General features: G+C 52.5%; 1 protein-coding gene across 1 annotated transcript; it reads left to right on the forward strand.

The window, feature by feature from the left end:
- Nucleotides 1-10: 10 nt before the first annotated feature.
- Nucleotides 11-10,534, forward strand: ZMAT2 (zinc finger matrin-type 2). The gene is made up of 6 exons (XM_064388387.1): nt 11-118; nt 3,989-4,082; nt 4,543-4,666; nt 5,709-5,782; nt 7,537-7,682; nt 9,102-10,534. The coding sequence occupies exons 1-6, from the start codon at nt 101-103 to the stop codon at nt 9,243-9,245; spliced, it is 600 nt and encodes a 199-aa protein (XP_064244457.1). The 5' UTR covers nt 11-100; the 3' UTR covers nt 9,246-10,534.
- The last annotated feature ends 6,790 nt before the right edge of the window (nt 10,535-17,324 follow it).

A 17,324-nucleotide genomic window follows, 5' to 3' on the forward strand; every position in this document is an offset into this window, starting at 1 on the left:
CCGGCACGCCGGGACACCGGGGCGCCGTCACGTGACCGCGCGGGCGGCCGCGCTTTGCGGCGCCGCGCGACAGCTGCCGGTGCTGCGCCCTCGGCTCGCCATGGCGTCGGGCAGCGGGGTAGGTGCTGCCGCCGGGGCTGCCCTCGCAGCGCGGCTGCCCTCGCAGCGTGGGCTGCCGGCCGCTCGGCCGCCCCCGCTGCTCCTACCGGGCTTGGCGGGGCCGGGGGCAGCGCCCCGCCGCGCCGCGCTGGGGGCCGCTGCCAGGCCGCGGGATGAGGGATGTGGCGAGGCCGGGGCTGCCGCGGTGGGCGGGGGTTTGTGGGGTGGGAGCGGGCTCGTCCCTGCTCTGTACAGCTCTGTGTGGGGGCGGTGGGAGGTTAGCGTTCTCCTGGGACCTTCAGGGCTGGGAGCGGGGTGGCCCCGGCGCGATCCCCCCACGGTGGAGTCGCCGTCCCTGGAGGTGTTCGAGGCACGGAACGGGGCACTCGGAGCCCTCGTCCGGGTCACTTGGTGCTGGGCCACAGGCTGGACTCGATCGTCTCAGAGGACTTTTCCAAGCCATGGTTCTGTGACACTCCCGTCCCAGGGCCGGACCTTGGCCTGTCCCAGCCGGGGAGCGTGAGGAGATGGAGCCCAGCCACCTCCAGCCCCCTGGGAGGGACCCCCACCCATCTGCAGGCTCTGGGCGACGGCTCGTGTAGGCAGCCCCTTCCCTTCCCTTCCCTTCCCTTCCCTTCCCTTCCCTTCCCTTCCCTTCCCTTCCCTTCCCTTCCCTTCCCTTCCCTTCCCTTCCCTTGTCGCCTTTTTCCTGGCCTGATGGAGAAACATCTCTGCAACTCCCTGACAGGAGGGTGCAGCCAGGTGTGGGCTGGGCTCTGCTCCCAGAGAACCAGCGACAGGATGAGAGGAAACAGCCTCAGAAGTTGCAGTAGGGGAGGTATAGTTGGAAATTAGGAGGAGTTTTTTCCCAGAAAGGGCTGTCCAGCATTGGAAGGGGCTGTTCAGGGACGTGGTGGAGGCACCATCCCTGGAGGTGTTCAGGGACTGACCGGATTGTCACTCAGTGCTCTGGACTGGTGACAAGGTGGGGGGGATCTATCACAGCTTGGATTTGATGGTCTGGAGGTTTTTTCAACCTAAATGATTCTGTGAGTGTTAAGATGGGATGGGTAAGGTAGGTGCTGCAGGTGTAGCCTGAGTGGAGAGCCAGGCTGTTGGGACACCTGCAGTGACATCCCAAAGCTGTCAGCAGCACGGGGCTGTGCTTTTGAGGGGTTTTGGCCCCTCTTTCCTTCCTTGAAGCCACTTACTGAGAAGTGAGGCACTGGCACTGCCCAGAGCAGCTGTGGCTGCCCCATCCCTGGAAATGTTCAAGGCCAGGCTGAATGGAGCTTGGGGCAGCCTGGCACAGTGGAAGGTGTCCCTGCCCTTGGCAGGGGGTGGCACTGGCTGGTCTTCAAGGTTCCTTCCAGTCCAGACCATTCCAGGATTGATTCCATGCAGTGGGGGAGGTCAGGAGCAGGATGTCTGCCTCTGAGGGAGGTGGGGCCTGTGGCTTATTGCCAGCTGCCAATTCCTGTTGGATTGAGCCTGGCTTGAGACTCCTGTGTTGTTTCACAGGCTCTGGTGCTGATGCTGAGCACACCATTGGTGTCCATCTCCAGAGGGACCAGGAGGCTGTGGGGCATTTCTCGTTATTAATCGTTGTTATTAATTGGGGTATTCTCTGTCACCCAAAACAGCTCTGAGATAAAGATTTTGGGGGCTTGCAGCCCCCTTGCCTCCACCAGAGCAATTCAGAAACATCCCTTCAAATATTGTCCAACCAGGATCTTGTCACGCAGTTCAGTTTAATTCCTTTCCCCACGCCTGGATGAGGCAGATTGGTAAAAGAGCTGCAAAGACTATTTTCCTTTTATTGCAACAGGAGAGAGAAGCAGCTAATAAACCTCCCCCTCTGCAGGCTCCCACCAGCTACGATTTGTGATAATGCCTGGCATGCAGGAGAGTCTGGAAAATACCCCCAAACGTTAATTTACACTCAGTGATATTTTCTTTTCTTTTGCTCAGGGTGGTTAATAAAACCTGTTACGACATCCTTAAAGTGCTTAAGAAGCTCTGGGAATAAATGAGAATTTTTCTACGCCTCCCCAAGGCATTTTCATCCCTATCAGTAGTTGTTCGTTCCATTTGAAGGATTGCCAGAGGAGAGAACTTTAAATGGCTGTGCTGCTGCTGTAGCTCCAAATGGGATTTGTGTCCTTTGGATTGTGATTGGATTCTTGATTTGGCTGAACGGAGAAGGCGGTGGGCTGTGGGGTGAGGGGGGTCCTTCTCCCCCGGAGGTGTTTTTAAATACATCTTGTCCTTTCTTTAATGTGAAACTGAGAGGCTCTCCCTGCCATGCTGAGGGAAATGCAGCTCTATCCAAAGCGGGGTTATCTGCTCAGGAAATTCAGGGAGTGGCTGAGTGAAACTGTGACTGATGCCAGGTGTAGGGGCCTGAGCTGCAGATGGGGCAGATGCTGGGAAGAGCTTGAGCTGGGTTGGTCAGAGTGGATGTGAGTGGAATAGGAATTCCCCAATCACTTCTGCCCTCAGCATTTGGGACTGAGTGAAATCCACCCAAAATAGAAGTCTTTGGTTTCTTCAATGCCAGCCTCACCTGAATTCAGCCTCACCTGAATTCATCTTCATGCACATGCTGTGTCCAGCTCCTGTGCCCCAGCACAGGAAAGGCATGGACATGTTGGAGTGAGCCCAGAGGAGGCCATGGATGTGCTCCAAGGGCTGCTGCCCCTCTGCTCTGGAGACAGAGAGCTGGGGGTGTTCAGCCTGGGGTAGACTGAACGCCAGTCTCTGTCCAGGCAGCCCTTGGAGCACCTTCCAGTGCCTAAAGGGGCTCCAAGAGAGCTGGAGAAGGACTTTGAACAAGGGCATGGACTGACAGGACAAGGGGGGGAGTGGCTTGTTGACCAAGAACCTCCCAGAAAATGGGGTTAGATTTACTACTGGGAAGAAATTCTTCCTTCTGTGGGTGATGAGGCCCTGGCACAGGGTGCCCAGAGAAGCTTTGACTGCCCCATCCTTGAAAGTGTTCAAGGCCAGGCTGGATGGGGCTTGAAGCAACCTCGGCTACTGGAAGGTGTCTCTACCTGTGGGGGGTGTGGAACAAGAAGATCTTTAGGGTCCCTTCAACCCAAACCATTCCAGGATTTTATCCTGTCACTGCCAGATAGTTCTGTGGAGCTCCCAAAGGGCCAGCATGCCTTGGAGGTGTTTCTGCCCTTTTCTATGTGAAGCTGCAGGAGGAGTGCAGCAAAACCTGTGGATTTTGTACAGGTGCTTCCCTGGTACCTCCAAGCCCTGCCCTGACAGACAGGCTTTCAGAGCTTGTTCTGATTTGCTTGTACATGTGCTCACTTGGAAATCCCACACTGTTGCCTGTGATTTCATGGCAAGCTCGGCACTTTGATGCCTGCAACACGTAGACACTGCTGAGAGCAGACAGGCACAGCCTTCCCTGCTCCTGCAGGGTAATCAGTCTCTGTAGCTCAGGCTCTGTTTTGCAGCTTCCTTGTCTGACATTGCAGCTTGGATTCTTTTGGTTTCTGGAAGAAGGAGGTGCAATCTGCTGCTGTGTTTGTCAGGGGGCACTTCCCAGGTCTGAGATCCATCAGTTTCAATCCCATTTGAGTCTGATTTTTCAAGGCATAAGCCTGGATGATCATCTCAGGAGCTGTTAAGATCAACTCATTTCTTCTTTTAGTGCTCTGAAATTATTCTAGTAGTAGCTGGAGGCATGCTGAGAGTGATTATCTTAAACCACATCCATAATTCCTGGATGGAAAACAGAGGACAGGGGGATATAGTGTAATTCTCCTAATTTTCTGTACTGGCCTCACAGGCCAAGTGATTTTTCCTCTTTACCCTCTCAGAGGTGATCAGGCTGTGTAACAAATGCTAATGAACTTTGTTTCCCTCCCAGACCAAGAACCTGGACTTCCGCCGGAAGTGGGACAAGGATGAGTACGAGAAACTCGCAGAGAAGCGGCTCACGGAGGAGAGAGAAAAGAAAGATGGTGAGCAGTGTGCTGGCTCCAGCCATGCTGTGCTGGGTTGGCAGTGAGGCTCCCAAACCCTTGGAATTTGGGAGGGAGAGAGCAGCGAGAAGTTGAATCCCAAAGGGAAAGAGCTGGCTTACTCCTTCCCTTTCTTCTTTGTTTGCCACTGAGTATATTTTTTTGACAAAAGAAATTACCGAGAACCTTTCTAGGGGCTGACTCTTCTTTGGGGAAGGAGGGGAACAGTCAGTTGCTGGAAACAAGATCCCAGAATATGACTCAAGTCAGAACCTCAGAGATACCTGGTTCTAATAGGAACCAGGAAACAGTGAGGAGGAAATTATATCGTTTACTGATTTAAAAACAAAGGTGCATTTTCTGCATGGGTCAGGTAGTCCCAGATAGCCAGCAGGTCCCTCTGCACCAAGGGGAATATGAAATCCAGCATGTCAAGCTTGACCTGTGGTTTATGTTTTAGGCAAACCAGCTCAGCCTGTCAAAAGAGAACTTCTGCGGCACCGAGACTACAAAGTGGACCTGGAATCCAAGCTGGGGAAAACCATTGTCATCACCAAAACTACCCCTCAGTCTGAGATGGGAGGGTAGGTTGTGGTCTCTTTGAGGTCTCAGAGTCATGCTGGTTAGACTGGGAAGCTGTGACACAGCAGGGACCCCTCACAGGGCACCAGGAGCTGTTGTCCTTCTGTGTTTGGAGCCTGGGATGGTGGGGCTGCATTTTTCTACACCTAAACTGTTTCTCCTGGGGTAGCACATGGAACAGATCCAGCAGGCTGAGCCCCTTTGGACATTGTTCCTTGGTATCAGTGTTGCCCACCTATAGAACCAACAGAGGCAGATCTCTGCTGCCTGCTTGGGTCTTTAACCAGGCCTGCTTGCACTGAGACCAGGACTGCTGCTCATTTGGGTCTGTGCACTGGGAATGGGAGAAACACCCAGACAGCTGTTCTTAGGAATGGTGTTTGGCCACTGTTTGTGTGAATCGTGTTCCACCAAAGTCTGAAAAGCTTCTGAGCTCACCCTAAGCCATCAAAAGCACAAAAAGAATGTATTGAGTTTGTGTCACCTCAGGAGTGAACCTGCTAGTGTCTCCCTGGGCAGTAGTGCCAGGGAGATGTGCAGCCCTGACCAGCATCCAGGCATGGCAGTTTTTTCCCCTGACTTTTGCAGCAGCTCTTAAGGTGGACAGAAGGCACAGCTGTGCTCATCAGGGAGTTGCACTGTGAGGTGATGGGGATGGCAGCACTTTCTTTGCAGCCAGGTGAGAGGGCTGTGGAATGGAAACCTGGGCTGTGACCAGCCCTGCCTTGGGGGAGGGCAGTCTATGTCACAAAGTCCATCCCACCCAGCAGGGTGTGGCTGGAAGGGGAAGATGCTGTGGCTGGTGTCTTGCAGAGCAGCTCAGAATTTGGTTTCTGTCAGGTCAGAGGGGTGTTGGTATCAGGGTCAGTACCTCCATGGCAGCCCTGTCCATTGGGTGTGCCCTTGCCCTTGCCCTTGCTCTTCACTGGGGCTCTCTTGTCTTGTAGAAGTGTCCTGTGTCCCCAGTGACGTGCAGATTGTCTCTTCTGTGGGTTGAGCTTTGTGTCATGCTTTGGGGTTCATTTTTTCTGTCTCTCCTGACAGATATTACTGTAATGTATGTGACTGTGTGGTGAAGGATTCCATCAATTTCTTGGATCACATCAATGGCAAAAAACGTAAGGACCATTTCTTTGCTTCATTGGAGGGTTGGTTGAGTTGGAGGGACTGTTCCTTTTGTGCATCATCCATGTCTGAGGGCTGAACACTTATCTATGGATCAAGGAGCTTAGGAGATCAGGATGTAGAAGGTCATCATGAGAGCTGTGGAGGTGCTGCCCTTATCTCCTGACTCCTTCCAGAGTGCTGGACCATTTTAATGGAACAAGCCCAGCAGAAGCAGTGATTGGTGTACTCTGGTTTGTGGACATATTTTCCCTGTCCATCCTCTCAATGCTGTGAGAAACCCAGGGTCAGAAAATTCTAGAATAGTTTGGGTTGGAAAGGACCCTCAGAGGTCATCTAGTCCACTCCCTAAATTGTGATATCTCCTCTGTAAGTCTGGAGAGGAGAGGCTTTTTACAGCACTGAAACTATAAAGAAGTACTTAGATAAGTAAAAGACTTGGGACTGGCTTATTTTTGGATCAGAAACTTCTCTTTGTAGAAGTTGAGTATAAAGCTCAGAACTCAACTCAGAAGTTGAGTAAAAAGCTCCAGAGGATGGATCAGGACTATACCCTCATTGATCTGACTGTGGATATTGCTTCTTGACATGTTCAGAGAGGGGGGAATATAGAGAAAGTAAAGGAGCAGCAGGACAGAACTGACACACTTTGCATGTTGTTCCTGCTCATGAAGGTATTTTTGGCTCCTTGTGGAAGTCAGAAAATCACCCCTTTACAAAAAGGCAGGGATGTGTGTGCTCTCAACCTGCACATGGGGCTGTTTGAGAGCAGGAGGCTCAGTAGAAACCTGAGAACTGGTTTTCTGTAGCTCAGAAAAGAAAACACTGTTTTAAAAAACCTGTTCTTTTATGTGAATGGGAGGAAGGTGCTGACATGCCTTGTTTGACAGGTTGGGAGATAAGCAAAAAGTTCATAGGAGAATCTGGAATCAAAAATCCTGGCATGGCTGCATGGATGGGCATGAGCTGTAGGGTTGAACTGGGATTGGAAAGTGGCTGGTTGCACAGTACTTTAGTATATGAGTATGTCTGGGAACTTTTAAACCTGTCAGTAAATCTGGCTCAAACCTGCTTGTTCTTGGTAGCCCTTTTACTAATTCCTGGTGTGTAGTTTAAGCTTCCAAGTTTGTAGTTTAAGCTTCCCTGGGACAAACCTGTGCAGGGCTGCTGGAGTGAACAGTGGAGTGGATCCCCTCAGGAATGTGGGTTGGAAGCATTGCTGGGGGTGGCCCTGTCAGCATAGGCTTACCCACAAGTGAAAAACTGTGAATCTGCTCTGAAGAGCCACTGAATCAGAGGCCTGACTTTATATTCTCTGCTTTAGCTGGGGATGTCCTGTGTAATCAGGATCTCTGAGTGCCACTCATGTCTTGTTTAGCATTGCCCACAGCTGAGAGATGCCAGCCTGTCAGTTTTATTCTAGCTCCTTTTTCAACACTCCAACCCTTTTTTATTCCACTGGTCCAAGATTAAATTTCCTGAGGCATCAGAGCAAATGACAGGGAGCATCCAAATAAGGAACCTTTAAAGAATAGTCTGTGTTCTTGTTACAAGCAGTGTTTGGATTGTTGTGTGGGTTATGGTATCCCCCTAAAGGCCACCTCCCCAACCTAAGAAATCCTTAGTCTGGCCCTGGAAGGTGCTCTGAGGGGAGTGACAGACAGGAAGGTGGTGCTGTGCTGTTTAAATTGGGATCAAGGATGGAGACTTAGTGCAGAACACTGCTGATTCCACACGTGTTCTCCAGACCAGAGGAATCTGGGCATGTCCATGCGGGTGGAGCGTTCCACGCTGGACCAGGTGAAGAAACGCTTTGAGGTGAACAAGAAGAAGATGGAGGAGAAGCAGAAGGATTATGACTTTGAAGAGAGGATGAAGGAACTCCGTGAGGAGGTGAGTCTGGGCAACAGCTGACGAAGCAAAACTCCCCAGAAACATGTTTTGGGAGGAAATCAATCCTGGTTCCTACTCTTGTTCCTCAGAAGCATTGTTCTTGGTAGCACGGGCTTCTCGTCTGCTCCCATGAATGGAGTTTGTTTTTCTGCTTTTGAAAAGTTTGTATTGCTCTCCCTAGAAACCCTTCCCCTCTTTCTGTGTGAGAATAACTTTTGATGGTTCATATTTCCACTCAGAACAGGACAAGTCCATTTTTTGTCCCCCACTAGTTGTGTTGGAACTTGTGTGGTCTGGTAGCAGATCTGCATCTTCATCCATTATCTTCCACAGCTCTCAGGATTGCTGGAATCCCCTTCCACAGGGCACTTGCTTCTGTGTGGCTTCCCTGAGTGCAGAAGGGCTTTATGAACAGCATGCTGTGGTGCAGGATGTGTGAGGAGGTGATAAAAGACAGCAGATTTCTCTCAAACTGACACTCAGATGTTAGTAAACATAAAAATCAATTATTTGAAGACCCCATGAAGTTCTGACAGTTGAACAGCTTCTGTGGGTGCTTCTCCTCTATCAGCAGCCACATAACCCAAGGTTACAAATCACTGCCTGTTTGAGTCTCCCTGCCCAAGCCCTGTGGGGTGCTCACGGGCAGACTGTCGTGCTGCTGAGCCCCATCCGTTTGGGGGACAGGAGGGAGGTGCCCCAGCAGCAAAGGGGGTGCTGTGGGTTGAAAAGCAGCTGCCAGTCAATAGATGACAAGAATTAAATCAGCAGCAAGTCCTGATGTAGCTTTCTCCAGGGCATGGCTGTGTTCAGGAGCACAGTGGTGGTGATGAGAATGGTGGGAGCAGTTGCTAAGCTGGGAGCTGAAGCCATGCTTCGGTGTCACCCAGTACAAACCTGGCTCTGCTCCAGGGCTCATGATCCTCACAGAGCAAAACACTTTGATTAGAGCAGCGCAAACTCTTTGATGCCAAAACCCCCCTCAAAGCCGCTCAGAGCCTCGGCTTCTGTTCCAGTGAGCAGCTGTCACTCTGCCAGGCTGAGAGCCAGCAGGCATCACAGTCACTGGCACAAAGCATTGGACAAGGCAATGGCCTCCTGCTTGCAAACCAGCTCCTTGTCTCAGCCTTGATTCCAGGCAAAACCTGCGATGTTTGCTCAGAAGAGGGAGTTTCATAATGCTTCATTTTGCCTATTTGTGTGTGTGTCTCTGCTCTTAGCCTGGGAAATGGGGTGGTCTGGATTCACTGGTGAACTTTCTCCTTGAAGACTGCAGGCCGGGGTTTCTGCTGTTTATTTCCTCAGGCACAGCTTGGCTCCTGTGGGCAGGATTTGTGGTAATTGTGCAGTACCTGGTGTCTCAAAACTCCTTCAGCTCAGGAGGTGCAAATTGTTTTGCTGTTGTGTCCCTTGCTGCAGGAGGAGAAGGCCAAAGCCTACAAGAAGGAGAAGCAGAGAGAGAAGAAGAGGCGGGCAGAGGAAGATTTGACCTTTGAAGAGGATGATGAAATGGCAGCTGTGATGGGTTTCTCTGGTTTCGGCTCAACCAAAAAGAGCCACTGAACAGCTCTGGACTCTCCTCTTTCTCTAAACAGCTTGTTTTTACCCAGGGAACTCTGGATAACTCTTCAAAGACTTGATTGAGGACTTGTATGTAAATCTCCCAGTAGAAGTTGGCTGGAAGAGTTGAAAAGCGATTCCATACTCTACCTGTGCTGCAGATCAAGCTCTGCCTCTCATTAGCTTTCCTTCTCCTTCTGTGTCCTAGATCTGGCTGCTCTGTGGCCGTGTGTGTGCAGGGAAGTGCTCTGTTGGGTACATTTTTTTGTCAATAAAGTGCACATTCTGCACAGGTGGCCTGGTTCAGGATTAATCTAGTTGTCAGCCAGGCCCTACTTGTCACCCAAGCTGTGTTTGAGATGCTGGGAGGGATTCACTTGCTTTTAGGCTCATAATGAAGGAAATGTGCCACAGCAAGCAGTGTGAGAGATGCATCTTTATGGCTTGTGCTGAGCAGAGCTGGTGGCTGCATGGAGTCTGGGTTGCTGAAACTTTCCTGTGTGTTTTATCTGCAAGGGAGACTTCCCTCCTTTTCTTTGTGTTTTAGCCCATAATTTCAGTATCTTTAAGGTAGGGGAGAAATTCCTCCCCATTACTGGTCTAGGTTAGAGCCAATGAAAGAAAGGTGTGTACAATTTGCCAGAAATAAATGGAATGTTTTAATGGGCCCTTTGGTGGGGGTTTGATGCCTTCTTTATTTTGAGAGCTTTGAAGAGCTGCTGATGTCTCCCAGCAGCACGGAGCTGGGGTGGCCTTCTGGGGACCCAGTGGTGGCAGAGGTGAGGTATGTGCCTTCCTCTCCTGGCTCAGCTCCCAGCTGCCCTAGGCAGACCATTGCCATCATTCTTGGCTTTTTTAAGTAATTCTGGAGATGGGTGTAAGAATATGGAAGGGGAAGGGAGTTCAGGGCTGGGGACCTTCATTCCCATCAGGCAATCCAAGACAGGCTGGGCTACATTCCAGATTTTACCAGCCTTAGTATATTAAGGGCCATTTTTTTCCTGTCTACTGGCTGTCAGTGTCTTTTCACCTCTACCTTCCCCTAAATCCACTTCATTTCTGCTTTTATTTACCTCAGTCAAACCTTGTGTGACTCATTCCCGTCTGCAGTTAGGATTTATATTTTGCATGGCTGGGTTTTCGTAGCTCTGTCTCGCTCTCCTCTCTCTTTTTATGTATATTGATGAAATCCTTGCGCTTGCCCTTCTCCGTGCTCGTATGAAATTTCCAGCCTGGGGAAGGCTGCAGTGTTTAGCCTGCTCTTTCTAATACATCTAGAACAAATCCTGTAATGTTGTGCTGCTGTTTTAATTCCTTAATCTTAGCCTGCTGACAGCTTCATTGCCTCAGGTCTTTCCGCTTCAATTCAGATTATAATCCCCGTTGAAGATGCTATTGAAATGATATATAGCCAGTCAGATACAGCTGTCCTTGGAGGTTTGACCCTTTTAACTTGGCAATCCTTTGACTTTGGCTCTCTGAGCACACGGGCTGGGAGGGCGACTTTCATTCCAGCCACGTTCCCAGTGCTGTTCAGGCTGCAGCACGTGGCTCCGGCTGAATGGGAGAGCAGAGACGCTCGCGCCTTTGTGCCCTCCGGGGTGCGAAAGGGATGCTGCCGCGGTTTCATGCACATTAAAAGTTTAGGATGTTTCAGAGAAGATTTAGCAGCAGCCATTTTATTCCAGCCACCAGCTTTGCAGACACCCAGCCCCTCAGTGCAGCCGCTCCGCTGATGCTGCTGAGAAAGGGGCAGAGGCTGCCCCACATCCCCCACCTTTTCCAGCTTGTGACCTTGGAGCCAATGACTGCTGTCTTGGTTTTCCCACAGTGTATCCTGATCTTCTTGTCCATCCTGGCACACCCAAGGGGTGAGGTGTGAAATGAGCAGCCCCACAGAAACCTTCCTGGGGTGGTGGTGAGGTTTGCACAGCCTCCTGCCACTGGGCCCTGCCTGTCCCTGCCTGCTCCTGGTCCCTGCAAGACAGGGAGGAAATCCCTCCACAGCGCAGTGCTTTCAATAACGAGATTCCTCTTTGGTGTAAAGCCTGTCATCCCCAAGCCCATCCCGAGGCCACCTGCACCCTGGGGGCCAAAGCCCCAGCCCCAGCTCCCCGTGCTGGGGCTGCTCGCGCCGGGGGAGCGCAGCTCTTTGTCTCGGCAGCTTGCTGGGAGCAGTGGTGTGTGCAGCAGCAGATACAAGCTCCTGCTGGATTCCCAGCAGCGGGAGCTGCCTCTAGCCAAGGATGAAAAGCTGGTTTCATGGGAGGAAATAATATTTAGAGAAGAGACAGATAACATTCCCTGTACCAGCCATGTTAACTCTTTGCTCCCACCACTGCTTAGCAAGGTGTTGACTCCTGGCTCTCAGCCCCCAATCTGGAGCAGTGGTTCTCCATGACTCCTTGTTAGCATTTGCTATCTCCATGTTGAATTTAAGGTGCTGTGTGGGTCAGGACTTGGGGTTTTACTTGAAGAGAGAGAAGACCCAGCTCTGCAGTTCCCCTTCTCCTCACCAGTGACCAAAGTGCTCAGTCCCTACTGGTTCTCATCAGCTCTTCCACAAGTGAAAACTGGGATCTGGTGGAGTAAAGAGAGATGTTTTGCGTGGTTTGCTCATCCAGACTGAGATGTCCTGCCTACTCTCAATGTGAAAGTGCTTTGAGGTGCCTGGAGCCAGCTTGGTGCTTGTTCCCAGTGCCTGGGCAGAGGTGCAACTTCCTTGTGACCTGTGGCATGGGGGACCTGGCAGAAGTCTGGGGACTGTGCTCAGCTTGAGCCTTCCTCATCTCCATCCCACTAAATGTTCATGGCAGTGTTTGGAGAAGTACTCAGGCATCGTAGCAGACCCCAGAAAAAACATAAATCTGTCTTGCCACCTCCACTTCCCCTCTCCTGACATCTTCCCTGGCCTCATCCTGGGATGAAGGGCTGAGGCCTCATGGAGAGGCTGAGCACAAATACCCAGCTGCTCTTGTTTCTTTCTTTTCTGGGAAGCTTCTGGGCACTTCCTCAACCCCACCCTGTCCTGCTAAACCACCTTCCCCTCACTCTCTATGCATCCTGCTTGGGACTAGAGGAGCAGCAGCAGCATTCCCACTATCCCAGTAGGATGAGTGGGACCAGGGGCCTGAAGTCATTCTGGAGAAGGGGTCCTAGCCTGGCCCTGTGTGGGCTAGCTGAATCATTCCCTGGGACTTTATTATCAGAAAGACCTGTTTTTTCAGCAATTTACACCAGTTTAACATCCTGGAAGATTTAAGCGCTTGGCAGGAGCTCCAGTCCTCCCACTGCTCAGGCCACAAGCTACTGCTGCCCCAGTTAGGCAGGAGTTCCTGCCATTTGCCAGCGTTAAAGCTGAACAGCATCCATAGGCAATATCCCTGGAAATCCTGCCTCCTGCCTGGCTTTGACCTGGTGCAGTGGTGCTGGCAGCCTGTGCCACCAGCCCCTGCTCTGTGGAGGCTCCTGGGTGTCCCACGCTCCCATCAGTCCCGTCAGTGCTGTGGCACCATCCCACACAACTCCAGAGTCAGTATTCCTGCCCCTGCCAGCTCTGTGGAGAGCTGTGTGCTGAGAGCCACCTGGATCAGTCAGTGCTTGGCCCAGTCTGCATCCTGTCCTGCCTTCTTGTGTGGGGCAACAAGGGGGAGAATCTGATCTCTGCAAGGGCAAAGATCAGACCCTGATTAGAGCTGGGGTTGCTGCAAAAGAGAACAGGAATCACAGGATCCTGGAATGGCTTGGGTTGGAAGGTGCCTTGGAGATCAGCCAGTTCCAACCCCCTGCCACGGGCAGGGACACCTTCCACTATCCCAGGTTGCTCCAAGCCCCATCCAGCTTGGCCTTGGGCACTTCCAGGGATGGAGCAGCCACAGCCTCTCTGGGCACTGGTTGAGGAAGGGGTGGGAGGCAGAGATAGGGTGAGATGAAGATGTATAGAGGGGAGAATCCCTGGGCTGGGAGGTGTTTGCTTCCCATCTGGAGCTTGGGTGGGAATCTTGGATGATGGCTGTTGCAAAAGGATCAAGCTGGGAACCAGGGACACCCACAGTGAGGTGGTGCTTGGCCCGGAGACCTCGGCAAGCTGGGCCATACTCCACCCACAAAATTTCTGGGGCTGAGCCAGCTCAGGCCACAGATGGGGCCAAGAGGGAACAAGTAGGGCTCTGGAGTGTTCTAAACTGGGAGGAAGGAGACAACCCCAGTGCCCCCCATCCCTGTCAGGTCTGTGGCCGCATCCAGGTTGGGGGATTGCTGGATGCATGGTTTCTGCTGGGTTCAGTGTGGGGCTCTTGAACACAAGGGAGGTTTTGCTTTGTTGTAAGTGAAGTACAAAACCATCACCAGCCAGAGAACAAACAGCTCCAGGCTGGAGAGGGAGCAGGGAGAGGGAGATGGGGAGGAGCAGGGGGAGCATGGGGACAGGCCATCCGCAGGAGGTTTTTCAGGGACTTGTGATCTCAGAGCAGATTTCTGCTGTTGGCTGCACACCAGTGGCACCATTTCACCAACTCATGCGTGCCTCCCCATGGCCAGCTCCGCAGTGCTGAGCGCCTCGGGGGGGTCAGGGCCGCTCTGCGGAGGGCTGCGGGAATATGGTCCCTGCTCGGAGAGCGTGTGATCTGCCAGGCAGCCGGGAGCCCCGGGGACACTGCCATGCCTTTGTTCCTCCTTCTCTTTCTTTTCCACCTTCAGATTTTTTTCCCTCTGCTTCCAGCTGCGTATGCAGCACTCCCCCCCCCCCGTTTCCACCCACAGTTCCTGTCTTGATTTTCCTTCCCCTCTACAAATATGTGTTCCTTAGGCTTCTTCTCCTCCCTGCTCAGCTCCCCCCATCAGTGTTGCCTTCCCAAACTTCTTTTTATTTTCCCTTCTCCCTGTTTTCCCACAGGCCCACTTCATTCCTTCCCCTTCCTGCTTCTCTCCCCTTCCCTCCAGCCTCTCGGGCTCCCGTTCACTCGCTCCGTCTCCCCTTCTCTGACAGTTTGGGGGAAATCTGTCTGTGTCAACACAGAAATTCCATTATTTATTGGCTGAGTGGAGCAGGGTCCTACACTCATCTGTAATTGTCTCCAGATCAAAGCGGCTGCTGATGGCAGCTTTGCCTTCTCACAGCAGAACACCACCCCCAGCTTCCAGCTCCCCATCCTCCCGGGGGAGTCGGGTGCGTGTGCGTTGACACCCTCGATGACTGATCTCTCAGACAGAGAGGAAAGAAGTAGGGCTGGTGGGGGAGAAAAGGGAGGCCTGGAGCATCTGCAAAGCTCCCTGGAGAAGATGGAGATGGTGGGGTGTGTCTCAGGGAGACAAAGTCCCTGGCATGGGCCGGGGGAGAGTGGGAGGGTAGAGGTGGTCCCTATCCTGGGAATGGAGACAGAGAGATGAAGTGAAAGAAGGGACAGGGAAGCAGGAAACATCCCCATATCTGTCCAGGACTGGAAGAATTAAGTTTTAGTAATGGGGATAAAGGAGAACATGCCTTTTCATGCCTTTCCCTTCTGAAACCACCAACCTGTCCTAGGGATGTGGGACTTCAATGTGAACTGCAGGCGCACAGTTTTTGTTTGGGTGTTGATGCAAGATGTCTGTGGGGAGAGGAAACATCCACTCTGACTTCTGCCCCTTGGCCTCCTCACTGGGGTCCCAGCTTCAACATGACTGGGAGAGCTGCAGTGGTTTCTCTGCTGGAGGAGGTGAGATCAATCAGAACCACTCTTCCCAGGCCGAGTCTTCCCACTTTAGCATGATACACTGGGGAACTTGGGAATCTTTTGTTTCATGTGGATCTGTGGACACCAAAAGACATAGACACCATCAAAAGTCCTGACAGCTTGATCCCCTCTCACTGCCCAGTACATGAAGCTGTCAGGCTGAAGCCATGGCTCTGCATTTCTTCTAAATGTCCAAAGCACTTCCTCCTGGTAACACCTCCCTGGCCCTACCATCATTTCTCCTTTGGTTTCTTTCTCCACAGAGTTCAGGCAGTTTCACTTACACTTCTCCCTGTAAGGTATTGTTCCAAGCCTTAAACCAGATTTTTAACCTTTCAGAACTTCAGGCACAAGAGTTGTGCATAATATTCCAACACCAGTCACACTGGTGCCTGACAGAGGAGAGCTGTCACCTCCTCTCTCACAAAGCTTCTGCTCTTCCCCCAGGCAATCATCACACTGTTGCCCACCTTTCTTTCCTGCCCACTGTTCCCTCTTCCTTCCCAGCAGAAAGGAGACATTTCCTTGGGACATTTTAGGGAGACCCTCTAAGAGGATGTCCACAGCAAAGTGAGTAGTCCCAGCTCTCAGGATAATGGGGACACCTCTGCTTTTGCTTTGCATCCCAAGTCTGTTACATCAAGTGGAACAAGACACCAGCCATGAGAGCAGCTCCTTTGGCAGCTTGGGTTTGCAAAAAACTCCCCCCCTCCAGAGCCAGAGGGGAGACTTGGCTTCCTGAGCTGCCATTGAAATCTGTGTCCTACAGGGAGTCAGAACTGCTCCCTCAGAGGCTGAGCAGGACTGGGCCCCATGTCCTGAAAATGCTCAGCAGGAGGTGACAGCTAGAGAGGGTCTGCTCAGAGCTGAGCCTGTTTCAGTTTCCATCAGTCCCTGGCAAAGGGACTGGGGGAGTTGTCCCTGTGTGTGTCTGTGTGGGCCAGGAGAGCCAAGTGCCTTCTGCCTTGACCTGGTCACCTCAGCGACATCTCCTCACATAAAAACCCCCTGGAACTCCATGAACACATCATCCCTGGTGCAAAAGTTCTTCCTGCACTACTGCAGAGGAAGTGCAGGGTGGTAAACAACTCCAGCACCTTGCAAAGCCCATGGACAAGGACTTCCAGTGGGAACAGAGTCCCAGCATCCCTCATTGCTCCATCCACCCCTGGGCACGCTACCTGTGAGAAGTGGCTCCTGACAAATCTGGGACCTGTGCTCTGGAAGCCTGGGCTCTCTGGGCAGCTCTTTCTCTTGCTTTGGTCACCTCTGCTCAGTGACTGGGACTTTGCAGGTTCACAGTGGTGTTGGGACATCTGGAGACCCTCGGGCATCCCTACTCAGAGCTAGATTTGGCAGCTCAGGAGGATCTCCAGGATGACAATCCCTGCCCCAGTCTGGTCCCTGTGACACTCTCATTATGAAGATTTTTTTTCCTCAATGAGAATTTCCTTTCTGCAGCTCATGCCCCTACCTCCTCACCCTGTCCCTGTGCACTTCTGAAAGGAGGTGGGCATGTGTCATATCTTGCATCCCAGCACACAAGGGCAGGCAGAGTGCCCACCAGCCCTGATAAACATGCCAAGATGGCCATCATCCCCTTCAGGGCATGGGTTTTCCTCCAAAGGGAAGGCAGGGAACCAAAGTTTTGAAGTGGAAGGAGCTTTGGTCAGGGCATCCTACTGCACAGAGCATTGTGGCTTCACAGACCGAATCCCCAGCAACCCCGGAGTGACTTCCCAGCTGCAGGGCCAGGGCTGCTCTCATTCCCACCAGGATAAACCCCCCCTTCCGCTGTGTTTGCCCTCTTGGGCGCCACAAACCATAGCTGCTCCCGCTTGGGGCGAGGAGGGAGCAGCGCAGCCACATGCACGGCTGGGCAGGCGGGCGCCTGGGGAGCCGGGGGAGGGGCTGTGTGCTCTGGCAGGGACAGCGCTTCTTGCAGCCCCTTCTGCTGCCCCAGAACGCAGCAGGCACGAAAATGGAGTGGCAGCGGTGGCTGGGCAAGGTTTAGTGCCCACAGGCAGCTGAGTGTTGTTCCCCCCCCCCGCCCAGTCCTTTGCTCTCTGCGTGACTTTTCCAAGGCAGCTCAACCTGCGGCATCTCCTGCTGCATCCCACCCGGATCTCTCCGGCTGGCCTTGCCAAGGCACATCAGTGCTGACCTGCGGCAGCTGGCCACCCGCCCGCCTGTGCCAAGACATCTCAGAGAGACAGACCCCCTTCTAGCTTCCAGCATTTTCCAAAAACAGGCTTCTAGCCGCATCCTGATTCCCTACCCCGGGAGAACAGGGCTGGCAGCTGAACACTCTTCTGCACCACAACAGGGGCCTTAAAATCTGTAGGGTATGAAGTGGGGTGTTAGTGGT

This window comes from Passer domesticus, chromosome 13 (assembly GCF_036417665.1).
Source record: "Passer domesticus isolate bPasDom1 chromosome 13, bPasDom1.hap1, whole genome shotgun sequence".
Lineage (NCBI taxonomy): Eukaryota > Metazoa > Chordata > Aves > Passeriformes > Passeridae > Passer > Passer domesticus.

Bases quoted from the DNA above. Each gene is read 5' to 3' on its own strand.
- ZMAT2 (XM_064388387.1), top strand. The intron at 4,667-5,708 runs GTAGGTTGTGGT...CTCTCCTGACAG, and splicing joins CCTCAGTCTGAGATGGGAGG to ATATTACTGTAATGTATGTG. The intron at 5,783-7,536 runs GTAAGGACCATT...CGTGTTCTCCAG, and splicing joins TCACATCAATGGCAAAAAAC to ACCAGAGGAATCTGGGCATG.